The sequence below is a fragment of the Planococcus citri genome, chromosome 4 (assembly GCF_950023065.1).
Source record: "Planococcus citri chromosome 4, ihPlaCitr1.1, whole genome shotgun sequence".
Taxonomy (NCBI): Eukaryota; Metazoa; Arthropoda; class Insecta; order Hemiptera; family Pseudococcidae; genus Planococcus; species Planococcus citri.
This window is the reverse complement of record NC_088680.1, coordinates 49,690,222-49,717,992: the sequence shown is the minus strand read 5'-3', so window position 1 is coordinate 49,717,992 and position 27,771 is coordinate 49,690,222. Positions and strand designations below refer to the sequence as shown.

The following is a 27,771-nucleotide window of genomic DNA, read 5'->3' as shown; positions in this document are numbered from 1 at the left end:
TGGAAATTACCTGCTTGATCATTAAAATCACGCTAGTCCAAAAAGTTACAATACTTACAATTTAAAATTTATTTTCCTTATTTTCTACAAAAGAATACTTGAGTGATTTGGATTTGATTGAAGAAAAAAAGTAGGTAAAAACCAAATTTCTGTATTGGCGAGTCCGCTATCACCAGGAGCGCTACTGTCACATGTTGATTATGGGATACGAGGTTATCACACACCATTGTTGATTATGGTGGTGTACAGATTCAAGATGTTTTTTCAATTAATTATTAAATTATATTATTGTTTTGACGAAAGTGGATGATTGTAATGTGAAAGGAATATGATGCCATATATCACAAAGTGTACATTACTCTCAAAAATCATCTTCATGAGAAATGAATGAAATGATACTGTACTAGGGTGTCCAAAACTTAGTTCATGTTATCAAAATTCGCGTATATCTCAAGAACGGAGCCTTTAGCAAAAAAAACTGATGACATTGATCTGAAAGTAAATTTAATCCTCTACAATTTTGTTCATAACATTTTCCATCTTTGGATGTACTGTTCCCTCAGAAATTCAACTTTTATGCCAAAACATACAAATGCCAAAAAATGAAAAACTGTTTACGTGCGTGTATCTCAAGAACCAAGCATCCTAGGGAAAGTTAATTACACTCTACTAAAAGAAAATTTCAGCATTTACAATTTTGTTCGTAACTATTTTTATCGTAGGATGTACTGTTTGTCCAGAAACTCAACATTGATGTCAAAATGCATGAATTCAACATTGTTCTTTTTTTGTGAAATTCATGTTTTTTGACATAAAAGTTGACTTTCCTGACGAATGGTGTATCCCAGTGAAAAAATGGTAAGGAACAAAATTGTAGAAGATAAAATTCCCTTTCAGATTAAGGTTATCAGTTAGTCCTAGGAGGCTCTATTCTCTAGATGTATGCCAACTTTTACAATAAACCCATTGTTATCCTAATGTTTATTGTAAAATCATCCCATAACCAACAGCCTGCAACCAAAATCTGTAGAGCGCGTACTTTGGTAGCGGACTTGCCAATTGCGCAGCTTATCACACTACCTGTCCAGCGAGGCTGAGACTGCGTGTACTGTACCCTGTTACCTACTTGCATTTTCTACCCCACTCTCCTGAAAACCAGTTTTACCTCCTTTTATGGCAGTATGGTGGAGGTATTTTCATTAACCACGAAGCCTTCAGCAGTCAATTATGTTTTTACACTCCTAGAGATAGGACTTGTTAGAGGTTCCACATTGGCTTATTGTGCCCAATTGCCTTGTTATTATTACAGTAACGTAGATAAGTATTTCTCCCATCCCACCCCGCCTCTCATGAGTCATGACAAGCATTCAAACAGTAAATGTACGCTGAGTGTAGTGAGTCATGAGTGAGCATGGTGTATACAACTTCAGACTGTGGCTGGATCAACAACATATTATTAATTAGTAATTACAATAAATGTTATGGTATTGAGAACTTATGTAATGTTAAGGGTGTATAGTAATAAAGAACCTCAAGGTAAGCTATTGTACCCCCATATTCCACAATGCGCTCTGTGGTGTAGGGGGTTGAGCCACTGTTTTCTAAACAAGAGGTGGTGAGTTCAAATTCCACTAGAGACACATGCGTTAACATGTAATGTATCCATTGTAGTGCATTCAACATCTATTACATGTTAAGCTCTGATGTGAGCACCACAACAGCAGAGGCAATCAGCAATAGAAATGCATGTAATCTGTTGCTGCCTGCTGGTATCAAAAAGCTGTAACTGGTTTGAGCAATTATAGGTAGCATTGATTACTGAACTCTGGGTTGTAAAAACCTTGCTGGCAATGTATGAGCTACTTTGTAGATAGTGTAGAAAGCAACGGGAAACTACTACATGAAAGCTCAAAACAACGTCAACTCCCCAGAATAATTGCTGTGGCATCTGGCATTCGCCTCACCCTGTTTTTGTATCACTAAAATGCGATTTTCAATATCCTGTAAAAGGACATGAAACCACGATGACGACAATTCCACAATAAACTAGCCTCACCCATGAGACGTTGGGACTGGGGAACCTGCAAAAAAAAAAGGTGCTGAGGTATTCTTTTGCATTACATATAAGGGAAAACTTTAATTGACCGACAGAATAAGTGAATTGCAAGACAGAAAAATCCCACGACGAAATCATGTTTTTGAACGACAGTGATTTAACGACAGTTTTGGCCATTAAAACGACAGCATTGCACGGCAGACCTAGAACGACAAGCATAGAAAATTCACGCCGCAAGAAAGGGAATGCACGACGAACATGGGAAAGCACGACAAAATTATTTCAATTGCCCAACAACGCAAATTTTTCATCTGTCGTTTGAATTAGTGAACATGAATGAGGCAGTATTTGTGAATAATGTTGGAGAGAGTCTTTTTGCAGGGTTGGTGATTCGAAATTGGCGAGTATTTACCTGATTAACATTAATTTTTAAAACTCAAAATTAAATTTGCAAGCTGAAAGTTTGACTTTTTGGGATGAAAATAAAATCGAAAGCTACAATTCAAGAATTTGAAAAAAATTGCAGCAAAAACAGTTTTTAATCCCATTTTTTACTTACAAGGTAAGACCTAATTATCAAATAGGAATTTTAATCAAAATTCAAAACAATTTCATATCAAAGTAGCACAATGTGGCTGAACTTATTTTAGTTATTGTAATGACGAAAATATCCGCAAATGATCCAATTGAACTTATTCCATAAACCGCCTAAACCATAAACTGACTGAGCCATAAACTGTCTGAACTATAAGCAATCCACTCATGCCTATACACCAAAGCCAACTCCAGTAAGACGTACATACAGCGCTTCAAATAGATTATATGTACTATAATCTAACTCTTTAATAACTTGCAACTTATGTATCAGCTCCGATCACTTATTGTCAACACTACTTGAAAGCCCTTCACCCAAAAGTTCCATATAAAGACTACCTAAACATTGGATCATTTAATCAGTCTTCCTAATAGTTTCACCTATGCTAATCTTATATACCTTTTTCATAAGTTTGTGCTTTGTTAATTAAAGTGTATTAATTGAAAGTGTTATTTATCAATTAATCTGGTAATCAAGTCATCATTACATTATATTGAAGTTTTAGAATTTTTGCACTATCACCACCCCCCCCCCCCCTGAATATGTTCAATTTTATCAGAAAATTGATACACATTTCTGCATATTTTTTTCAAAAAAAAAAAAAGAACAGTAACAACTACATATGTATAAAGGGGGTGAAAGCCAACAAAAATTGCAAAAAATTCTCAAATGTGAATAAAAGCTACATTAAGGACTCCTAGTGCCTCACATCTTGTTTTTTAATTTTCTAATTTAAAATAAAAAAATGATCGTTGGAGAAAATTTTGGATTTGAACCGGTTCAAAAAGAATTTAAAGATATGTACCTAATGTGCCTTTATGTGCTGAATTACATTTTTACCTTTAGGAAGTTTTTATTGGAAAATCCACTGGAGGCGGAGGCTTCAGATCAGTTCGAAACCATCACCAATTGTTTTTGAAAATTTCATTTTTGTGAATAAATTCGTCGCTTTTATCATTATGTCGACGTTCATTTCCTAAAGTCGTCAATGCATTTTTTCATTCAATTTGTTGGGCATATGCTGGCGTTCACTTGATTTTTTTGGCGTGCACTTGAATTTTTGTTGTTGTGCAATGGTTGAAAACTGTTTCCGTCGTTAAAAAAGTGGTTTTGGACGTTAGCATCTGTCATGCAAAACACTACACTGTTTTTTGGTCGTTCAAATCATTTAATCTGTCGTGCCGATAAATGGCACCCTACATTTAAATATTTAATGCTTTTATTCAGTTCTTGAACACTGAATAAAAATCATGCATCAATACAGTAGACTCCCGATTATCCAACCTCCGATTATCCGATGTATTGATTATCCGATCAAAAAAGTGCATCCGAAGTCTTCCGATTATCCGACCAAAAAAGTCAGATAGTGTTTTTTATCCGACTAATGCTGAATTTTTATCAAATTCATGTCAAATTACAGTTTTTGTCTTGTATAATACATGTACTCAGCATGAACAGTCATTTCTAATGCAAGTTACAGCGAGTGTCACCAAGAACGCACTCTTTTTGATGAAAAAATTGACAAATCTGATGTATTGAATTCTTTATTTTTTCATACCTAACAGGAGTATCCACTTTTTCTGTTACCTAGGTATGTAATTTTAAAGATTTAGTTGTACTCTTTTCATGTCCAGACTTTTATTCATTAAATTTCAGTAAAAAAGCAAAGATCGATTATCCGATCGGGAGTCTACTGTAAGTACATCAAAACTGCTGTTTAGTTTTGATGATACCACTGGAATGTGAACACTGCCCTTAGAAACGCTTGAATGTCTATCAAAAATAAGTTTCATGAAAATTGCTAGAAGCATGTATACATTGTATACCTATACCGTATACCTATCTACCACCTAACCGCCTACCTACATATGTTCACCTTGAAACGAAAATTTCATAGGCCCTAATTTTTTGTTTGAACACTCACTGCCACGTATTTTTCAACACCCACCTGCGAGGAAATTTCATTTTCCACAGCTTAAAAACTTTTAACAATAATCAACAAAAAAAAAATCATAGAAGGAAACCATTTGTTCATTACTACTAACGCAAGACAGAATCATGGCGGAAAATCGAGACCGCATGAATTGAATTAATTACAATAACAGGTGTGAAAAAAAAAATGTTCCAAGTATCTATCTGAACCTAGGTGTAGATGCTAATTCGCCAGCAGTTATGTTGAAAATCGTAACTCTAGTGGTCATATGCCTTGACTTGCTATTAAAATGATTTCGCTTTTACTTCTTTTATCAACTTGCTCATTAGTTTATGGATCTCCTTTTTTACCAGATGATGAAAATGGATGGTGGAGCACTTTAACAAGTAATTTTTCTTTGTGGCGTTCAGATGAAGGAGAAAGTCCCTCTGAGAGTTCTAAAGATGTGAGATATCAAAATTAGGATTTTTCAATATAAGTATTTCATTTTTAGGCAGGTGAGTGTTTGTTAAAATTGAAAATTAACATACATTTTGGTGCTAAATTCACAGAACGATGAAGAAATTAACAGCAGTGTTAAATTAGCGGAACTCTTTCCAACTTTAAAAGAACAGGTATACGAATGCTAAAGAATTTCTGCTTTTTGAAATCATCACGAAATTTTTAAATTTATGCGTTGAATTACCTACATAACATTTGGTATTTTTAATTTTCACGATGACTTGAATCTTTTTGAAAAATATAATTAAATGCCTACCTTTTTCGCGTTTACAGCTCGAATCGTCTGATGAAAAAGAACGAGAAGAAGCCAGAGAGTTTATTAAGGTGCCTATGAATAATTTACCTTAATTTTCTTCAATCATAGAGGGGAATCAATAATCATTGAATAACTTATTTACGCGTATCTTAGGTACCCACGTTGAATAATTTGTTACTTACTCGTATACTTGAATCTTCCATTTTCAGGGAATGGATACTCAAATAAAAGAAAAGAAAAGGTACGCTAATGTAAGTACAGAACTTAGGTATATATGGGTAATAAATTAATTGGAAAAGATGCATGTGTTTTCTTACGCAAAACTATGTATAACATACCTATTGAAAATTTGGTTATGATTACCTATTTAGATATTTTGGAAAGGTGTAAAGACGATCATTGACATGGGTCGATTGGAAAGCAACGAAAGAAGAAGTAATGTAAGTATGTATACCTACTAACCGTTGGAATGGACCGCGAAAAAAATCGGCGAATTTTAACCAAATTCAACAGAAGCCTTCGTTTTGAGTGTTGTAACTTACTCATAAAAAATTTTAGCTCCAGAAGTGCCTCTGGAGAAGAGATTTGGGTCTTCAATGAAGCAGGTATTTTCGAAAAAAATCGTGTTTTTCCGCTTCTGTTGCTACATAACCTGTTTTGGGAAATGGCCCAGTCTGAAATGAAAGTATTTGAGATCTTGTGGCGATCTATGCTGTTGCCGTCAAAATCCAAGACCACTTTTAGGGTTCTACTGATCGGTTGAAAATTGACAAATCGCTCATTTTTGAATAAATTTGTATTTTGAAAATTTTTTTATGGCAAATATTTCGCGTTAATTATGTCCAAATATTAAAAGATATCATTCCTGAAATCGAGGAAAAAATTTTGGAACGCAATGGCGTCGATTTTTTGATCACTTTTGGCAATGTCAAAAAATCGAAAACGCAGAATCTCATGCAAATACTTTCATTTGAGATTGGGTCATCTTTTCCAGGGGCATCTCCGGAGCTAAAATTTCTTATGGGTAAGTTTCAACTCAAAATGAAGGGTTCTGCAGAATTTGGCAGACTTTTTTTTCGCGTTCCTCCTCAATATACATATATGTAGGTACCTACCATAGTTACAAGTTGGCCCTAAAATTTAATGCAAACCTCAAATGTGTTTTGCTTGTTTGTTTTTTTTTCTAGGAGAAAGAAGTCGGCATACTCTGTCGAATAATAAGCATTATAATAAATTTTGTAAGGATGCGTATAAATGATATTACAAAAGTTATGCATAGTTTTCAATTCTTTCTGAGGCATAATATATCATATTTTTTAGTTCAAACGGATGCTCGGAATGAAAACTGACGATGATGATGACAACCACAAATTTAAAAAAAGTAGATCAACCGATGTAAGTGAAAATTAACCAGGAAGTTACCCTACATATTTTTATAAATACTACCTAGGTACATATTATTATAATTTGGTATTTCTACCTAAGTACTAAAGATATCTCACACGAATTTCAGAGTAAAAAAGAAGGCAACGACCATTCGGATCAACATTCGACATCGCAGCACTCCACTCTTTCTGATCGTAAGGCTGGCCTGAAAGATGATTTGGACCATTTCACCGAAAATACAGAAGAATTCATCGAGGGAGATGAACCAGTATGTTCGATAAAAATATGCTCTCTTAAAATGCGCATATATTTTTATTTTTTCAATTTGATACTTAACGTTTCGTTTACTACTGATTTTCCATAGAGTAACACAGGGTCTCATACTAAAGCTAATAACAAACCTCAACACTTTGATCCTAAAGCTGGCACGAAAGGGAAACTGGATGTCATTGATCCCCATAAACCTGTGGTAGAGTTTTTACACGATGAGGTAAGTAAATTCTTTAATTTTAATTTAAAAAATACTAATTTGTTCAGAGAAAATTATCGATTGTAAATCTTGTCGATTTTCTGATCATTTTTTTTTTACAGGAAAAGAAACCCGATGACGCAGCTAATTCTAAAAAAGATTAATTTTCAGCTCCTCCCCTTACTTTCAGAATTATTTAAGCTACTAGTTCATCCGCTCGTATAATTGAATTGATTATCTATCTATAAAGTTTAAACAAAGTTGAATAAATTGATGTATTTGGAATAGGGTGGTGTTTAAATTGGTACCACTTTAAAAATCAGATAAATGCGCATCCGGCACATTCTGAGAAAATGAGAAACAACGATTCATGTGGCAATAATAGCTAGCCCATGGATTAATTTTAAGTAGGTACCTTAATCTACCTATGTGTTCAACGGTTTTTGGGCGATGAAATACTGAGGCGAGAAGTTATTGGATTTGAATTTAAGATGGTTTTTGGTCAAGTAGGTATCAACAAAACACAAACGATCGATTTCATGAATCACGAGTATTTCAATGATGGGTAATGGTAATGCTCTCAATGAAAATACATTTTTTGTCAAAATGTATTATTACAATGACCACAAAAATATTTTTATATAAATAGGTGAACGAAATTCAAGTATTGCCATCCAAGTTTTTTGTTTGGTACCTACTCGTAGTTAAAAAGCATTTACTTGCCACGTTGCCACATAATTGAACTTTGAAAAATTCTCATGACATAAAACTGGATTTTTTTAGAATCTTATGGTGAAATTGAAATCTTTAATAATTTTATAATCACTTATCTTTCAGGAAAACAAATCCGATAAAAGTGATTACCCCCTTCCCCCATTTTATAGACTTTTGGAAATATAGGTAGGTCTATGTACATTCACTTATGATTAAATTTTGTTAAATGTTTTGAAGTTGAAATAAATTAAATATATGACTGTATATGTATTACCATTGAAATACGTGTTCACTTACCTCTCGGAAGGGTTGAAAAACTAGGTATAATTTTCATTCCACTCAGAAAATAAAAAAATAAAGAATAAAGACAGTTAAGAGCACCTAAAGTTATATGTACTGATCAGGAATTTTTTTTCTAGCTGTAAGCGTTAATACCATAGTTTGCAGCTGGTAAAACAAAACAATGTAACATCTGACGAGAAGTACCTAGTACCTACCTATAATATAATATTTTTCTATAATTATGAAGTTTAACTGCAATCATCCAGTAGGTAAAAATGATTTATCGAGAATGAAAACTTGATGAATTACGATTTGAAGTGACGAATAGGTATGCAGACAATTCAGGTAGGTAGGTACATATGTACATTTAAAAAGTTCTACAATAAATAATCATTAATCACTCAATTTTCACATACCTACTTACCTTACCTATCAGCCACGGTATAAGTTACCAATTTAGAAAGGATCAAGCTGAAATTTGGCTCACTGAAAGAGCACATCACCCCAACCTCAGAACTGAATTTTCAGTCACCGAAATTGATTTTTCGATTTTTAGCAAACTTTTAAAAATTGCAGAAATGGTCTATCTATTGGTAGTGGCTGGAGTTATAGCTGGTATACCACCTCTGCATTTACACATAGCTGAGCGCAGTGTATTTTGGCTTCTTAAAAATGGCTTCCTTGTGCATAATTTCTGCCACTTCCCTATAGTGGAGTGGCCCGGTGGTAAAGGCTCTAAGTTACGTTCTACTCTTAATGCTTGTATGCAAAACTCCTGGCAAAATATCTGGAATAAGGTTGAATGCAGTCAGTGGACTCATCATCTAATTTCAAATGTAACCAAAACTGTTCCGCTTTCGGAACGCAACTTCTACCTGGGACAGGCCCTTAGCGGCCATGGAAAGTTTTGTTATCTCCTCCATAAGTTTGGCTGATCAACTCATCCACATTGCGAATGCGGTGAACTGGAAAAACCTGAACACGTTTTTCAAACCTGTCCCCTTCATACTGCAGATCACCCATACTTACCTTCCGATTAACGTTTTGGATGAAAACCATCTAAAATACCGTCGCCAAACTGTAAAGAAAATGTGGAAAGTGGAAAGCTGAAAGCTCTTGACAAAGAGGCCCAACACCTCAAATAGACCGATTATAACATTCGACTTATTATCTACATACATCATGACACTAGTTGCTACTCATCATTCTGAACCTGTTACTGAGATATCGAACTCATCATTCTATCTTGATTATTGTTTTTATTCTCTTTATTCTACCCAAGCTATAATTGTTGTAAAAATTGTAGCCTATTCATTTTATTTTTTTCCCAAATGTTTTCAATGTTCACGTAATATGTTGTTTATATTGTCGAATTTATAAGGTCTTTTCCATCGGGGTTTTCTCCTAGCATTTATCTGTATTTATCATCGCATTTTGTATTATCAATATGTTAAGTTGTCTAGTTGCTTATACCCCCCCCCCAAAAGTAATTATTCAGCCAATATTGAATAATACAGTAAAACCTCGATAAGTGCAACCTCGATAACTGCAAATTCGCGTTAAGTGCAAAAAAAATGTAATCCCCGGTCCCTACAGTCAATTTACCATGTAAATTCGGCTGTAATAGGAAAGCGCACATGATGCTCGTTAATGGGAATTGCATTGTTAGGAATGCGCACATTGCATTGTAAGGAATGCGCACATTGCATTGTAAGGAATGCGCACATTGTATTGTTAGGAATGCGCACAACGTTGGTTTAGAGATATTCAGACAGAAATTTTAAAATTCAATCTAAATTATTGTTTCAGATGAAGGATTTGAAATCTTTTTATCCACATTTTTATCACAAAACTTCAATTTTCTGCCAAAAGCAACGGTCCAGCGAAAAAAATGAGGAGAATCAAAATTTTCATTTCTCTTTACCTACTTACTTACGTATTTCGTAGGTTCCTCAATTTTTCCTTAAAATACTGGGTTTCTTGGTGAAACAATTTTTAAAAATTCAAAATTTTCATCACGATCGATAAAATTTTTGAAGAAAAATTGACTAGGTGTTTGATGAGAAAAATGAAAGGAAACAGTAAGTAGAGCTGAGAATTTTTCATTTATTGATAAGATTTTTTTACTGGAGACGATGTTTTGAGGATATTTAGGGGGAAAAGTTTTCTTGTTCAACTGGAATTATTATTTGATATGAAGAATTTTAATTTTTTTCCAAAGTAGTTCGCCAAACTCCCATTTTTGTAGGAAATAAGTAAGTAGGTAGAGGTACATACATGATGAATTATTTATAATAAACGAAAGTTTTCCATTTTTTTTGGCAATTTCGGGAAAATGAATGGGGGGGGGGGGTCAGTACATTTTTAATTTAGAAAATGTCTTTCCAAAAGGCCCTTCCAAGGTCCTTATTTTTAGTTTTGAGTTGTTAGACATCCTGTTTAATCATTTCATGTTTTTTTCATTGTGCGCAATCCTAACAAGGTAATGTGCGCAATCCTTACAGGGTAATGTGCGCAATCCTTACTTGTGCGCAATCCTAACTTGTGCGCAGAACTAGCAGTTGTGCGCAAAACTGTTTCACCGGTAAATTCACCTTCATAAGTGCAAATAGTAACCTCGATAAGTGCAACAATTTTTTGGCAGTAGAAAGCACTTTCACCTCTATAAGTGCACGTTGCTGTATGTTTCACCTCTATAAGTGCAAAACTACCTAGACAATAGAAATTGCAGGTGAATCTAACCTCTATAAGTGCAAGTAGCTCTACGTTTTGCCTCTATAAGTGCAAAACTACCTAGACAATAGAAATTGCAGGTGAATCTAACCTCTATAAGTGCAAGTAGCTCTACGTTTTGCCTCTATAAGTGCAAAACTACCTAGACAATAGAAATTGTAGGTGAATCTAACCTCTATAAGTGCAAGTTGCTGAACGTTTCACCTCTATAAGTGCAAAATTGCGTAGGCAATGGAAATTGCAGGAGAATTAAACCTTTGTGAATTGCTTACCTCGATAAGTGCAAATTGTGGAAAAATAACCTTGCTAAGTGCAAACCTTTTTAAGTGAAAAACTCGATAAGTGCAATAATTTTTCCTGTCCCTTGAGTTTGCACTTATCGAGGTTTTACTGTATAACATTTTAAACAGAAAAAAAAAGGTATAGCTCATTGCTCATCAGTAGGTAGGTAAGTATCAAAAAATTAAAATTATGTTTCAAGATAGGAACCTATTTGGTTGTTATTATTTCAATTTTTGCGGAGAGCAGAACAACTGCAATGATTCATGAAGGTAGGGTAAATGTGCCTAAGTTTGCGCGCTTCCTAAGATTGCGCAGTAACGATTTCTCAGAACCAGTGAGAGTTACAACATTGATACCACCTTTACTTGAAAGAAGAATCAAAATGACCATACTTCACGTTTTTTGGTGATGGTAGCACCAAATGTCGCGAAATGACAAGCGAAAAACTTTTTTTTCAAATTTTTTTATAACTTTTCCAATAAAAGTCGCACGTGAAAATTTTTATGAAAATGGCAGTAGAAATCTAAATAAGCTATTTTTAGATTCGTCATTGTCTGGGGATTATAACAAGCACATATTTCAAGTACTTTCTGCTTTAATTAGGTTTCAATTTTTCAATTTTTTAAAAAAACACCCCTGTGCCTAAGATTGCGATTTTTATTTTTTGCTACTTTTTTAAGACTAATAATGATACTTTTCAAAATCATCATTAAGAATCCAATTTATTTGAATGAAATGACACCTTATACACGTAAGTATATCGAGTTTACTCCTTGTCAAAAGCTAGGGAGAAATGGGGGTAATGCTGGAAATACCAGATATGAGCGCATTTCAATTGTGGTTCACTCAAAAGTTTCAAATGCACATTCGTGTGAGACATTTTGTTTGCTTTCATCATTAATTAAACAATATTGACGAATTTCTGTTTTTCACTGATGCACAATCTTGAGAAGGTGAATGCGCAATCTTAGGAAGGCATATGCCTAAGTTTGCGCATTTGACTTTTTTTGGTTTTTGGTCAAAATATCAAAAACTAAATCGATTAAAAAATTTATTTCTGGGGCAAATCATAGCCAAATGTTTGAGGAACCTTCTGTACAAATTTCAATACTCTACCTGCTTTTCATAAAAAGTAGTGGCTGTTTGAAAATCAAGTGCGCAAACTTAGGCACATTTACCCTATTTGTAATTTATCAGAACTCATATAAGTAGACAATTTTTGATAATCTATCATTTTTGTCAGTTTGATGCATTTTCTCAACTGTTCATTTATTTCATAAAATTTCCTAACTTTGTCAGAGTGCGGGAGGGGGACAAATTACCCTCTTGCCTCGCCCTTTCGCTTTGTCCCTGATCATGATCAAAAGGTACATGTTTTTATTAGAGTTTACACGATTTTGTCCAACTTCTGATATGCTACTGAGGTGGGCAATTGGACATGTAATAGATATTTACATCCATATAATAAGTCTGAGCAATATACAATATACGTACATAAAATAAATACAAAACAAACTGTATCGGACTACTTACATAATTATTTCAATTACAAATGATTCAAGATTTTTCGAGCTGTTTTGATATGTCATTAAGAGGTCGTTATTAGGTCAGATTTATAACTTGATGGAAAACATATGTACACGAAGAAGTATCGAGAATTTATCTAGCACTTTTTCAGTTGCTCTCTGTTTGTTAAAAATGCAATATCTTGAGTTCCTACCTAGCTGGTATTGTTTCGGTGTAACAGCTGGTAAATTTTGAATTAAATGACTTCAATTTACTAATTTATAACGTACTGTTGTATGAGAAATAGGACAGTGTACAGAGAGTGAGCTAGTTGGATGAGTCAGAGTAAATTCGAGGAATAGCTTGAGGAATGAAAGAATTAAAGTAGGCCACTTAAACATGACGTTTTTATATCGTTTATAAATTTAGTATCAAGCTAGACCATAAATACATTACTGAGACAGTTACCCAGTGTACAAATTACTAAATACGTCGTTTTGATTGAACCTGCCAATATTTCATACAACAAATACTTACAAATGTTGAAGTGTTCATTTTCTAAAAGTGTCACAGTAGATGGATTATTCAAGGAATATTGGTAAGTAAATAATTATACCTAAAGTCATTTTTCAGTGCCTATTCAATAGTTATTTTCACTTATGCTAAATACTCAATATTGTTCGCTAATACTTCCCCCCCACACCACCATGATGGTTTTTATTTAATTCCATTATATGTTGCACTAATCTTGTTAAGTATAGAAAAATTCCATTCTTGTACAATTTCATAATTTTTGAAACAAAATAGACAGCCAAATAATTCAACGAAGAGGGAAAAATTAATCTTGTTGCGTGTCAGAAGAATCGAACTTCAAAGTTAATTTTTCCCTTATAAATTGAAAAATTTCATTCATTATTAATCGAAGATCGAGCAGCAAAGTAATTAACGTTTTGCTCTCTCTGTTAGGGCAACATAACTGAACACTGAATAAAAGAGTACCTAAATACATAATGTGAGCACTCGTTGTCACAGAACATTCAACTACGCAGGTGCCTGATAACAATAATGATAAGTTATAATAATAATTACACCTCTCACGACGTAGATATTATTAATCCGATTTTACAGCCTGCCTACCTATACCTACTTACTGAGTGACTTTAAAGTGCAAAACACAGACAGTTAGTATGATTTGTGGTGAATTATAAACATTTAACAGTATTATTATGATACCTGTATTTACAAAAAAAAGTCATCCGTATAGTTGCCTGAATCAGAATTTTTTTCCTGAATAGGCTTAAGCAGTTTCAAATTCAACATGTTGCAAAGAATACGGTCTATGAATGGAACAGCAAAACAAGTAAGCTGACTCTCAACACAGCTTTATTCATTTATGAACTTCTTTTTTTTTTCATTTGAATGGCATAATTGCATTTTTTTGAATAATTATTTTTGTTTAAAGATATGGTATGCACTCATAACATTACTGATTTACGTTTCGATGGGAGTCAATCGTAACTATGTGGCATTTCTAAGTCATCAATTGGATCAATCGGACTCCAAAATACGTCTGAGTAATAATGAGAAAACATGGATAGGTAAAGAAATGAATTACATTTCATTTTACATACCTACTTCTACTTACTTACCTGTTTCATTGAATGTTTTCTTTTCATTGTTGATGTACGATATTTCAAATTGATTCGATCAAATAAAGAAAAAAATCACTACCTATCCTATTTTAAACCATTACCTATAAAGATTGGAAAATTTATGTAGATATGTAGAGGTACCTAAATTTGTCCATAATACCTATAGAAATATTCCTAAATAATTATACGATGATTGTTTCAAGGTTCCAGTGGTACAATGCTGGCGCCTTTTGGATGTTTAGCATCAGGATTTTTAATGGATGTGATTGGAAGAAGATCCTGTCTCTTAATCATGTTTATTCCACTAGTAATTTCATGGGCTATGATAAGCATGGCTTCGTCTTACGAAATGATTTTTGTAGCCATGATAATCAGTAGTGGAGCTTTAGGTTTGTATCTATATCTAGTTCATTGCAGGCGAAGTTCCCTTGTTGTTCCTTAATCTTGATCCTTAACATTATATTTTTCTGTTCGTATTAGGAATAGGTGGATCGATTATCCCATACATTTCAGAAATATCAACAACGAAGTACAGAGGTGTGCTGCTCTCTTTGGTCGATGTAACTTTAAATTTTGGTGTAATAATATGCAGTTTTTTAATGTATTTCCTAAAATGGAACATCGTCGCTATAATTTTCACTGTAATGTGCTCAATTAGTCTATTAATAACATTTATTCTACCCGAATCTCCAGTTTGGTTATACTCAAAAGGTAAAAAAGATCAAGCTATAAAGGTACTCGTTGCTTTAAGGTCTAAAAGCCGAGACGAGTTGGAAGACGAGATCAAAGATATGGAACTTGCTCTAGAAGCAATCGATACGAAAAGAGGAGGAATGGTGAAGAAGTGTTTTCTAGCCTGGAGGCAATTTTTAATCGCCAATTTACTTTTTTTCTTGATCACTCTAGCCGGGCCTTCGATTTTCTTATCTTATACTGTTCTCATCATCGATGAATTAAAAACCCCTTACAATGGATCGGCGTTAGCGGTGATTTACTCCTTAGCTGGATTTTGTGGTAGTTTTCTGACGCCATTTTTCATGCATAATCTTAAACGAAAAGTGGCTTTGATTGTTTCTGCAGGTGGAATGACCATTAGTATGATGGGGGTTTCTTTGTATGATTTTTTTTTCTTGGAAAGCGAATACAAGCCGTGTGTTTGGATTGTACCTGTTTTGTTGTGTCTTTATAATCTTCTAGATAACATGGCAGTTTTCCCTTTATCATTTGTTATTGGAGGAGAAATTTTTCCTTTGGAGGTCAGAGGTACGTTGCAAGGACTTTTTGGTTTTGTAGGTTGGATTGCTTGGGCCGTGAGTTTGAAGTATTATCCCAATGTTATGTTTAGTTTTGGTGTTACTTAGAACGATGTTGTGGTGTTTTACGGTGGCTTGTGCGTTGCTAGTCGTGTTTGGAATTTTTATTTTACCAGAAACGTATGGTAAGACTTTGAACGAAGTGCAAGAAGAGTATTTTAGTAAAAAGAAAATCGAAGAATGATTGCAGGATTTAGAGCCGAATTTATATGAACGTTTCTAATTTTCGCGTAAGTTATTAAGTAATACTCATTGCTCAAGATAGGTATAATAGAAATTTGAAAAAAAAATGAATTAGGTACACAACGTATTTTTTTTCGCAATAATTTCTTGCTTCCTACATCAGTATTACCAGTATTTTACCTAACCAAGAGAAAAAGGCTGTGTAGTTTTGCAAAATTTTCTATTTTTGATGCTTTAAGGCATTGTTGTTAGTATAGGTAGGTACTTCGAATGAATTACAAATGTGAATAAATAATCATGTGTAACAATAAATATTTATACCATCTGACGAGAGGTACCAAGCTATACAATATTTTTGTATTATGAATTTTCACCGCAATCATCCAGTAGGTACCTAGGTAAAAATGATTTATTGGGAATGAAAACTTGATAAATTACGATTTGAAACGATGGATACCTAGCAGATAACTCTGGCAGGTAGATACCTACATAAATCATGAGCTTCAACAATTAGAAAAAAATTGATCAATTTTTAGGTAAAAAAAATGAATTTAATCACAAAAATGATCAATGTTCGAATTATATTACAAAACCAATTAAGCATAAAGTAAATTATATATTTTCTAAAAAATGTTATGTACCTAGACCTACCTGTTAAGAAAATTATGGGTAAAATATTTTTCTGTGAAACGACTGACGAGAGATGACTTTTGAGATTTTTCAAACTAAAGATGCTGAAATTTTGCAAGAAATTCAAACACTTCAAAAAAAGTACTTTTTGAACATTTTTCAAGAGTTTTAAGTCGAAAATTGTGCCATGATTTTTGAAAAAAAAGTCATGCAACATATCTGTGGGTAATTCTCAAAAAAAAGGTCAATTTTGATGTGCATAATTTTGAAAAATAAAAATCATTTTTTTGGAAAATTTCAAGTGGGAATCATTTGTATAGGTGTCCCAGATCCCTGTTCTAGTGTTGGCCTCAATTCAATTCCCTCCCACTGTGGACCCCGGCCCCCCCCAAAACAGCGATAATTAGGATTCGACCCTCATCGATGTGTAATATGTCGATTGATATGTTTTCGAGGTCGTAGAATTCGAATCTGGAGTTATTTTTTATGTAGAGGTGGAGGGTGAGGCGTGGGGAGGGGGAAAATGTCAAATTTTGCTTATATTATCGTGTAATATGTCGATTCATGTTTTTCAGGCCGCAAAGTTCGAATCTGGACTTATTTTTTTGGTAGGGGTAGAGATGCGGTGTGGGGAGGGAGAAAATGTCAAATTTTGCTTGTATTATCGTATAATATGTCGACTAGCGCGATAAAAGTACAGCTGTGTACCGGTAGGGGATGCGCCCGCAGCTTCCACCTAGAGGGAAGTTGTGTTCCTGTCGGAGTGGCAGCACTGCTTACGAGTAGTGCACTCTATCGAAGTAGTTCGAGATGCGCCACTCCGAGCTTCGAGCTTTGAAAGCTCGCTAGGTATATTTTCACTGGTGCTAGCGTAAGGTAGCAAGTTCAGAGCTTCCGCTTGTAGTCGATACTACAAGTGTATTTTATTCAATAATGTGTAGTGTGTTTTATTATAAGTCTTCGCGTGTGTTATACCAGAGAAGTGAATAAAACATTACGAACATTTAGCGGTCTTATGATCATTTATGAGGTGTCTCAACATCAATGCAATTTGATATCTTTCGCAAGGATATCGGGCAAGTTTAGGTTCCCTGGGCTTATTATATGCACGCTGGTCTTGGCGAGGTCTCCCTCAAAGTAAAGACCTCCCAAACCACCACAGCTGTCTGAAATTTGGCCAAGTCGAAGGACAAATGGGCGCTGGACAAGCCGAAGGACAATCTCAACGTTTTTTCGTTTCTAGCCTTACCTAATGGACATTATTCGAGTTTTAACACGTAATAAATGTGTACTTATCATGTAGAATAACTTCCCTTTCTTAATTATCGTTTTTGGCGGGCTCATCAGGGTAAATAAAAAGGCAAGCCGAAGGACACAGATTTTGCGAAATATCATATTTTCAGAGACAAGTACGATCAGAACGAGCCATTGCGTAGGTTATGAGAATAGACCTGTGGGAAATGTTACAAATAGTATTCGCTGCGCCGTACATCCATGTCAAATCACCACTAACAAACCACGGAGCACCTAACGAACTTGCAACTGAGTATGGTCGGAGCAAAATTCTGTTATTCGCCGGGCATCCGCTTGGAGCGCTACTGTCGGCACCCAATCAGCGCAGGACGAAGTGGTTTGTTGATGTTTATTTGACATGGACGTACGGCGCAGCGAATACTATTTGTAACATTTTTACAAAGGTCTATAACATTGCGGGGTAACATTTTTATGAGGACAGCGAACCAGTGTAGCCACTCGCCAGAAAAAAATGTTGGATTGGGAAGCTATCAAAAATAATTGAAAATTGCTCTAAAATTTGCGCAAAAAGTGTGTGACAGTTTTCAAATGTGAAATGTGAGCTTCCTATGGACTTATTCCAATTGCAATTTGCACAATAATGGACCTTCATGTTCTATGATAATGAGAATGTGTCAATTTTTCCCCAAAAAAATGAAGTTCATGGCACTTTATAACATTCATTTTCAAAAACATGGCGTGTGACAGCCAAGTCGAAGGACATTTGGGGTATAAAATCGAATGTACACCAATGAAAGGAGGGGCTAAAAATCACAATACCATATGTGAAATGTGTGGGAGATGATCCTTGAATGGACCAAAAAAATATATATAAAATTTCATGCTAAAACCTTTGAGAAATTTGCCATGTATACGATTTTTACCTTTTTTTGAGAATTACCCCTGAATTGCTGAAATTTGGCGAGAAAATTGAATATTCTGCAAAAGAAATAACATTTTGAGCAGTTTTGAGGACGTGCCTTGTTATAATTTCTAGGATTTTTGAAAATGGCTCATGCAAAGAATCTTTTATCTAAATCAGTAAAGTTGATATTATTTTGGAAACGAATTCAAATATTTTTGGGAAATGTTCTTCACACATTCTTGGAGAATTTCAAACCCAAAATTGAACAATAATTTTTGAAAAGGTGTTGTGCAAATTGCAATCTGCAACCTATCTAAGTTTATTAAATTTTCATTATAGAAATTTCAATGAAAATATTGTGTTTTGATTACCTTTGAGGAACTTTGTCTAGAATTGAGTATTGATTTTGATACATCCACCTACTTAATTTTCTGAGTTATTGTTTTAAATTCTCAAAATAAACTCATTTCTGAAATTGACTGTTACACTTGTTAAATGTTACTGCTTCATTATTCTTCTTTGTATCAAGCAGGTAAGTACCTATGTTAAAGAATGAAAAACTTTTCAAATGAAAAAAAAAAAAAAAAAAACATGGTTGAGAGTAAAACGAATAAGTACTTGTTCTTCAGATAAATTCCCATCGGATAAATTTTATTGAAAAAATGTGCAATAGTAATTAACATGTGACGAAAGAATGGCGGTTCATTTACCGAATACAGAAAGATATAAAACAAGAATATGCTGAAAATCACAAATTATATGTATATCTTTCTGACCTTTTTTTGCCAAAATATAACACATTAATGAATACATATTTCGTCAGCATAGGCTTACATAAGTCATAGCAATAGATACATACGTAGTTCCTTCATTCTTCACAGGAAAATCTAAAGAATTCTACGCTACATGTACGTGCAAGTTCTCGAAAATACCGTTTTGCTTTTGCCTTCTGGGATCAAAGCAGAAGGTTTACACCCAGTATTCGTACGTAGTAGTAGTGTGCAGGGTACAAAAACAATCTGAGGATCTTCATAGTTTCCTTCCAATTTTACACATGTGTCATATATACCCAGCTTCAGGTTCTCTTCTATGAGAAATTTTGGCGATGACACATCTTGTTTTTTATAAAAGGAGATGGTTGGTGGTTCGGCATACACATTTGATAACAATCCTTGTTTTGCTGTTTGAGATGGTAATATGTCGCGGGTAGACATGTCTGTGCCATAACGGAATTCCATGACAACAATAAACGCATTTCTTGTAGTATTATTTGCGACTTGAAGCGTAGAACTTCTAGTTCCATTGCATGTGTTTAAATAGCAGCCTATCAAAAATACAGAAAAAATTCCGAATGTCATTGTTTGTCGTTTAACTTATTAATAGGGCTGGAATTTTCATGTGATAAAAAACTAAAAATACCTATGCGCTACAAAACCCCATTACCAAGGGTATCAAAATTAAGGATTTTTAAGTACCTATAGGTATGTACCTACTACAAGAAGAGAATCTGTTTCAACTTTTTTTTCATCAATTAATAAAATAAGTGACAACATTTGAAGTGTGAAATAAAAAAAAATTCACACGCAAAAAGAATATACCTAAAGAATTTTTTTTATTTTTGAAGCTCGAAAAAGCCAACGTTTTTTTTTCTAGGTACTAATAACAAACTTGTTCAAAAATTTAGCAAAAATTTGTTGATGGAAGAAATTTTTGACCAGCTCTTGTAAAAATATGCGCAAATGATTTCATATAAAAAGCAAATACTTACTATACAGTTTTCAGCTATTTTTTGGCAAAAATTTGCATTTTGATGCATTTATAGACTTTATGGTCAAAATATGCAAAAATATGCGCTATAAACTTTTGCATATATGTAGATTCAGAATTTCAAAAATCACAAAGATAACTTGGATATGAGCTTTCTATTATAACAAGAAAAAATATTTTGAAGCTCAACAATTTTTGATTTGCTAAAAATTTCATTAAATTTACAACATTCGAGCTTCAAAAACTTTCCAAGTTTTAGAGTGTAAGAAAAAAATTGATCATAACAAAATTAATTTTACTGTTTGACAAAGTATTCATTTATTTTTTGCATTTTTTTCATCTTGACTTTTTGAAATTAAAAATCATTTGAGGAGCTCATTGCAAAAGTAGCCCTTGTCACATGAACTTTTAGACACGTTTTACTCGATTGCACCTATTGCCAACTGCGGAGATCATGTTGTAATGATGAAATGACCGTCAAGTTAGTCTACCCTGAGTAGCCCTGAGAGGAATTGCTTTATAGAGTTTACATTCATGATACTGGGTACGCTCAAGGGAGAGCTTTGGAGATTGCATAGGTTCATGTGACAAGGGCTACTTTTGCAATGAGCTCCTCATTTGTAGCCCCTTTGATTCGCAAGTTAGGCAAAAAGTTACAATTGGTGACTTTGTTCAATTTTTAAAGTAGGTACTATAACAACCCCAGAGGTCAAAATTGGATTTTGGTTCTTAGATTTTGAAAACGTATTTTGTCCTTTTAATTTTGAAGATATGCCACACCTTCATATGATGTATAACCTTTTTTCTTATAGTTGTACCCAGTTCTATCCATCACTGGACACCCTGTATAACTGTTCTTGTTCGCCTTTGTGACTATAATTTTTCAGACTCAAGGCCAATTTCAAATTCTTCATAATTTTTTAAAATTTCAAGATTTTTTCGAATTTTTGCTTTTTAAAAAAAAAAAAAATTCATTACTAAGTATGGCAATGTATGAAGTTGGTCCGTATAACTTTTTTTTGTACACCTCGTTGTCCAATTTTTTAGAACCTTTCCATTTCCCATGGAAAATGAATTCTATAAAATTCTAAGTATAAAAAAACATTGAAAAATTTTCTATAGAATTTTATGTCTAGAATGTACCTACTACCTACCTATAAAATTTTATCAAAGCTCATATAATTTAATTTACTTGGTTAAACTTTTATCAAACTTGTATTCTTTTGTTTTGAAAAGTGATATTTAATTAGTAAAAATAGTCTAATTAACGTTAAAATGTAATTTGCGCCTAAAATGTGAAGTAGGTGTAGTAAATTTCATGAAAAAAGCGAAAAATTTTTTTAAAAATTTGACTGCCTATGATCGGGTTTGAAGCTGTAACCTCCCACACCTCAATCAGTTACCTTCGTCACTATACCACCCAGTTTCATGAGAGAGGAGGTATTAAGAAAATTTATATTCTTTTTCCCAGGGTCTGGACTTGGAAAATTTTCAGGATTGTTTGATAAAATTTTATAAAATCTGGTAGGTAGAGTTTGATTAAATTTGATCAAACTTGATCAAGATGAATATCTTGTCATACAGACATTTTTTTCAGTGAAACAGAAGTTCATAACTTTTATCCAGTTTCATGCAATTCTATAAAATTAGATAAAATAATAGTAGAGGAGAAGGTACAAATATGGACCCCCTCTAGCTTTTTGGCTTTAAAGGGTAGAAAAAATCATCAATTTTTTTTTTTCGAATATACCATTCGAAAGGCCAAAGACTCTAGTATATTGTGTAAAAAAAAAATATTTTTTTTTGTTGAAAACTCACGGAGAAATTTGAAATTTAGAAAAGTGACATAAAATGGTACAAATATGGACCTCCTCAAAAAATGAATAAAAATTTCAGACAATTGAACAAAAATTTATTTGAAGATATTTTTCAATGCTTTGGACTTGTCTTCTTTATTAATAACACTTTTCTCGATATTCTAAAAACCATTGAATCAAAATTAGATGAAAAAAAATTTAGGGGTCCACATTTAAGTATACCCATGCAAAAAATTGGCCAAGTTTATGAAAAATGAAAAATCATGGTTCCATTTTCAACATTTTGGACTTGTCTTCTTTGCTAATAACACTTTTCTCGACATTCTAAAAAATATTGAATCAAAATTAGCTAAAAAAATTTAGGGGTCCATATTTATACCCATGAAAAAAATCGGCGCAGTTTAAGAAAAATGAAAAAAATTATGAAAATCAGTTAATGTAAAGACAAATATGAAAGTATATTTTGAAAGTACACATTGTAAGCTACTTACTTCGCTAATATTTTTTTTCCAAACTTTATTTGAAGTTGATGAATTACCGAATGAAAAACTTGTAAAATTTTCCATTGTGAAGAAAATAATGCGCAAACAAAAAGAATTGCTGATGAGAGACGCCCAAGTTTGCATGGATCCAAAATAAGTACTTGGATCATCCATACTACACTACTAGTATATTTTTTAGTACCCAGAATGACTGTAGCGCTAGTGGATGTACACTAAACCATGGGGGGGGGTCCATATTTGTACCTGGGTCCATAATTGTACCTTCTCCTCTACATATAACAAATTAACTGTGATACATACTTTGATCAATTTTGATATAGCTTTATAAAAGTTGATCAAACAATCATCACACTTTATATATGTACTTAGTTAACTTGCAAGAATACGTTAGGTACATCCAACTCTATAAAACTCTAAACTACTTCATCAACTTTTACAATTACAAATCTTTATGAAATCACATCAAACTTTTTGTATTGTACTACATCAAACTTCATCAAACGTTATCAACTTTCACCAATTATTATAAAATTTAATAAAACTTTGTGTGTTTACTACATCAAACTTTATCAATTTTTACCAATCTTTATAAATTGAATAAAACTTAGTACGTGTGTATACTTCATCAAATTTCATCAAACTTCATAAAACATTATCAATTTTTATGAATCTTTATGAAATTATAGAAAACTTCACATTCGCAGTTGAAATCCACTGGATCTAATTAGATATAATTTTATAAACTTTGATAGAATTCTACAAAACTTGTTCAAATTTTTCATCCCATTTGATCAAATTTGATACATTTTTATTGAATTTTATCGAATCATTTTCCCATTGGATTTCCTCATTGGTCAACTTTAAATTTTTAGAATTTTTTTAAATGCTGAGATTTTTCGAATTTTTGATTTTTTTAAACTAAAATTTCTCATTACTACCTACGGCAATGTACTAATAAGTTAGTATATATATCTAAGCTTTTTTGTTCAACTTGGTGACTACGATTTTTAGGGTCCTTCGATTTTCTTCCTACAGGTCACTTTAAACATTTTTTTTGATTTTTTTGAAATTTCAATTAGTACATATTTTCAAACTTGGCAAAACTGCTATGACAAAACTGGAGGTTTTGGGAGTCATGGGTGAGGCCAAGTTGAAAAACTAAGGCTATATTCGTGTTTAGCGATATCGAAAACATACTACTCGTAAGTATTTCACATTTCATACGAATAAAACCATTTTTTTCAGTTTACCTCCTTTGGGGAGGTGCTGAGGGTCTTGGATGGGTCCAATCAAAAATCTGACGTCATATTCGTGTTCAGCGTCATCAAAAACATACCATTCCATGTGACGCACGAACAAAACACCTTTTTGAACTTTTACCCCGTTTTGGGGAGGCGCTGGAGGCCGTGGATGGGGTCCAATCAAAAATCTGACATCATATTCGTGTTTAGCATCATCAAAAACATACAATTCGATATATCACATGACCTAGATTTTTTTTGAAAGTTTCACCCAAATTTGGGGGAAGGGGTGCTCCCTTTCCATTGAAAGATCCCATCTCGAAAATTGAATGTTTCGGAAAAGCATCAAAAGATACATATGTGGAATTTTTTTCTGAATTTTAATGGTTGCTACCACTTACAGCAGCATTTGAAAGTTCAACTTTCAACTTTTGAAAAGTTCAAAATGCTTAAAAAGTTCAGAATGCAATGCCCTTTGGAACTGTGAAATCAATTTTGGTCAAACTATCATAGCTTTGGAGGCAGGAGCTGCTGAAGTTGAGTACCTCGACACAATGTGAAACTAATGGAAGCCACCACACCCACCCCCTGAGTGGGCTGGGACCAAACTGATTGCGGGGTTCTTACTTACTGAGTGGGTAGATATTGTGAAAAAAATTTGAGCGAAATCGAAGGACATGACTCAAAAACGTTGATTGAGTTGAGATGGCATGACCCTGGTGTTTAATAAAATGTGGGCAGTAATTTCAAAATAGATGTAACTCGAGTAATCGAACAAAAAACGTTATTATGATAAGTTGCCTATCTTGTAAAATGAAGGCGCTATGTGCTCCGCAAAACCGGTAATTTACCAATAAAATAAAAAAATTCACCAAAAATGAAAAAATTTTTAAATCATTCAAATGATGCCCCTAACCCATAGTACTCGAGCGGACAAACAGAAAATATGTTGATATTCAATTGACTGTCTTCGAAATTCAAGGCCCATTTTTTCGTGTATTCCCACGCTTCCATTTTTCCCCTCGAAATCTCTCACAGTATCTCAACACTGGCCGCGGTATCAATGAACGAGGACTACAATCGCTATCATCGCGTCATTCAAACAAATACAAATATGTATAGGTATGTATACTTACTGGTAAAACAATTTGATATGACTACTTTTGGAGACGAATATTTTCCAATCACGTCAAACCCGAAACATTGATTCTTATGTTCAATCTTTTTCCTAAATATGACGGTTCCAGGATCCTGTGCATCGATGTGTTTAAAGATCGTAACATGTAAAACATCGCTAGTGTTCGGATAACGAAAGAAACTTGATTCTCCAGCATACACGATTGGCGATCTGTATAACTTGACATCCCCAGAACTGATGATATACGAAATGAAACACTGAGGGTCTTGACCGCATGCATTAAAAAAGGTTATCAGAGAACTTAAATACTTTATGAAGGGATTGATGGGTACACTCGCGGTCGCGGGACCAGCAATAACCTTCGTATTGACTGATTGTGAGAATGCAATGATTACATATACTACTGGAATTAACATCATGATAACAGCACTAATTACACCAAAATTCTGAATATACAATATACGTGTACATTCGATGCACTGATTACAACATCTAACATCATCGGCAGTTACAGCACTCTTTGGTGAATACTTAGATTCTAAGCTATGGTTGGTGACGGACGAGGGTGTCTTCTCGCGTCTACTTAACACTACTGGACCAGACATTCCAACAAAACCGGTTTGGTAAGGAGCTTGGTTCACGATGATTTGATAGGTATACAGTATGACACAAAAGTAGTGCTCGGTGGTTTTTATTTCCAAGTTGGTAGAGCTAAGGAGATGAACGACGCGGCGTTGAGTAGGGAAAAATAAGGGCTTTCAAAAACGACCTTGAAAATTTTTGGCCCATGCACAGGGTGTCCACAAATCGAAAAACCTGTTTGGTCAAAAAATTCAAACTGGTTTTTATTGGCGCAATGTATTCTACACACTAAGGCGACAAAAACATGATATGAATTTTTTGAAACCGGTTCATTAATTTGCAACCAGTTGACAAAAAATTCCCAAAAATTGTAGATAGAGAAAAAAGCTTGAAACAAAAGTTGTAGAGCATGAAAAATTACACAACTCTGTTCAATTACATTTTGAAACCGGTTTATTGGTTCGCAATTTAGCAGGCCCGTAGCCAGGATTTTTTTCAGTCAGGGCAGATGGAATTGTAACCAGGGCATGAAAATGTACCAAAATTTATGAGTTTAAGGGGGGGGGGTGTCGCAAATTTTGTATTTGGTTAATAATTCAGGCAGTCAGAGCTCTTGGAAATCAGTATTTTGAGAGGCATAAGAATGATGGTATTTGAATGATTTTTTTTTAGAAAAAACAAAAAAGAAAAGCAAATGGGCCCGAGCGAAGCGAGGGCAAAAGCTCTCGAAAATCAGTATTTCGAGAGGTATAAAACAACGTTTATAAAAGGTTTATTATTTTGCTTAAAAATTTTGAAATTTAAATTGTGATTTTTTTTGGAAAATTTAAAATCCAAAAAAGAAAAGCAAACGGACTCTAGCGAAGCGAGGGCGAATCCCGAAAATTAGTATTATGAAGGGTATGAAAACAATGTTTTCTTGTATTATAAAGAAGTTTATTATTTTTGTTTTAAAATTTTTAAAAATCCGAAATCCGAATGATTATTTTAGAAAAATTCAAACTTGAAAAAGAAAAGCGAACAATCCTAAATGAAGCGAGGCCAACAGGCAACAGCATTCAAAAATTCAATCATGTTTTGAGAAGTGAAAATAAAAAGTTTCTTTATAGAGAGAGGAGTTTATGTTTCTGATTCAAACTTTGAACATTTCTTGAATTTGAACAAAATACCCAAGTTTTCTATGCGAGAAAAGAAGATGCAAATAGCACGAGCGAAGCTAGGGCAAAATCTCTCAAAATGTGTAATTCAAAATCTAACAAAGTCGACAAATGAGCCCTTTTCTACAAAATTTGTTCAGAATTCCGGAAAAATTGAAAATTTGAAAAAAGTAGGACTTTTGGATAAAATTGTTGAAAAATAGGACTTTAGTAGGACTAAAAGAACTTTTGAGAGAAAAAAAGTAGGACTTCAGTAGGACCAGCAGCCAGCAGGACCTGTTAGACACCTTGAATTGAATAAGGTATGCAATTATTTTGAATTCAAAATTGCAAAAAATAGAAAAATTATTTCAAAATAAAATTTGTTTGAAAGAGGAGAAATTTGCGGATTCGTCCAGCCAGGGCAAAGCGTTTTGCCAGCCAGGGCGGCGCCCTGGCTGCCCTTATGCTGGCTACGGGCCTGCAATTTAGCAAACAGTTTTTGACAACTACCTAAAAATTAGAGATAGAGAAAAAAGCTTGAAATAAAGTTGTAGAGCGTGAAAAATTGAACCTTTTTTGCGGATCAGATTTTGAAACCGGTTCATAATTTGCAACCAGTTACCAAAAAATACCCAAACATTGTAGATAGAGAAAAAAGCTTGAAACAGAAGTTGTAGAACATGAAATATTACACAATTCTGTCTAATCAGTTACTTAATCACATTTTGAAACGGGTTCATTGGTTCGAATTCAGCAAGCAGTTTTTGACAATCACTTGAAAATTGAAGATAGAGAAAAAAACTTGAAACAAAAATTGTAGAGCGTGAAAAATTGAACCATTTTTGCTGATCATATTTTGAAAATGGCTAATTACTTTGCAACGAGGTAACTTTCGATGGCTTGTTCCGAATTAATGAACTGATTTCAAAATCTGA

General features: G+C 33.7%; 3 protein-coding genes across 3 annotated transcripts; 2 read left to right on the top strand and 1 right to left on the bottom strand.

Moving 5' to 3' along the window:
• Positions 1 to 4,773: 4,773 nt before the first annotated feature.
• On the top strand, positions 4,774 to 7,475 carry LOC135844004 (uncharacterized). Its single transcript, XM_065362074.1, has 10 exons — positions 4,774 to 5,029; positions 5,136 to 5,198; positions 5,359 to 5,409; positions 5,551 to 5,592; positions 5,713 to 5,781; positions 6,529 to 6,579; positions 6,662 to 6,736; positions 6,855 to 6,995; positions 7,092 to 7,217; positions 7,319 to 7,475. The coding sequence occupies exons 1-10, from the start codon at positions 4,874 to 4,876 to the stop codon at positions 7,358 to 7,360; spliced, it is 816 nt and encodes a 271-aa protein (XP_065218146.1). The 5' UTR covers positions 4,774 to 4,873; the 3' UTR covers positions 7,361 to 7,475.
• A 5,425-nt stretch (positions 7,476 to 12,900) lies between these two features.
• Positions 12,901 to 17,498, top strand: LOC135843039 (facilitated trehalose transporter Tret1-like). Its single transcript, XM_065360772.1, has 5 exons — positions 12,901 to 13,311; positions 14,009 to 14,073; positions 14,176 to 14,311; positions 14,569 to 14,754; positions 14,846 to 17,498. The coding sequence occupies exons 1-5, from the start codon at positions 13,290 to 13,292 to the stop codon at positions 15,724 to 15,726; spliced, it is 1,290 nt and encodes a 429-aa protein (XP_065216844.1). The 5' UTR covers positions 12,901 to 13,289; the 3' UTR covers positions 15,727 to 17,498.
• Positions 17,499 to 18,669: 1,171 nt separating this feature from the next.
• On the bottom strand, positions 18,670 to 25,751 carry LOC135843040 (uncharacterized). The gene is made up of 2 exons (XM_065360773.1): positions 25,114 to 25,751; positions 18,670 to 19,973 (listed from the first exon to the last, which is right to left on the bottom strand). Exons 1-2 carry the CDS (start codon positions 25,718 to 25,720, stop codon positions 19,552 to 19,554), a joined length of 1,029 nt encoding a protein of 342 aa, XP_065216845.1. The 5' UTR covers positions 25,721 to 25,751; the 3' UTR covers positions 18,670 to 19,551.
• Between the last annotated feature and the right edge of the window lie 2,020 nt (positions 25,752 to 27,771).

Bases quoted from the DNA above. Each gene is read 5' to 3' on its own strand.
- LOC135843039 (XM_065360772.1), top strand. From the start codon at position 13,290: ATGGATTATTCAAGGAATATTG. The intron at 14,074-14,175 runs GTAAGCTGACTC...TTTTGTTTAAAG, and splicing joins TGAATGGAACAGCAAAACAA to ATATGGTATGCACTCATAAC. The intron at 14,312-14,568 runs GTAAAGAAATGA...GATTGTTTCAAG, and splicing joins TAATGAGAAAACATGGATAG to GTTCCAGTGGTACAATGCTG.
- LOC135843040 (XM_065360773.1), bottom strand. From the start codon at position 25,720: ATGTCTGGTCCAGTAGTGTTAAGTAGACGCGAGAAGACACCCTCGTCC. The intron at 19,974-25,113 runs GTAAGTATACAT...TATTTTTGATAG, and splicing joins CATATCAAATTGTTTTACCA to GCTGCTATTTAAACACATGC.
- LOC135844004 (XM_065362074.1), top strand. From the start codon at position 4,874: ATGATTTCGCTTTTACTTCTTTTATCAACTTGCTCATTAGTTTATGGA. The intron at 6,580-6,661 runs GTAAGGATGCGT...CATATTTTTTAG, and splicing joins TAAGCATTATAATAAATTTT to TTCAAACGGATGCTCGGAAT. The intron at 6,737-6,854 runs GTAAGTGAAAAT...CACGAATTTCAG, and splicing joins AAAAAAGTAGATCAACCGAT to AGTAAAAAAGAAGGCAACGA.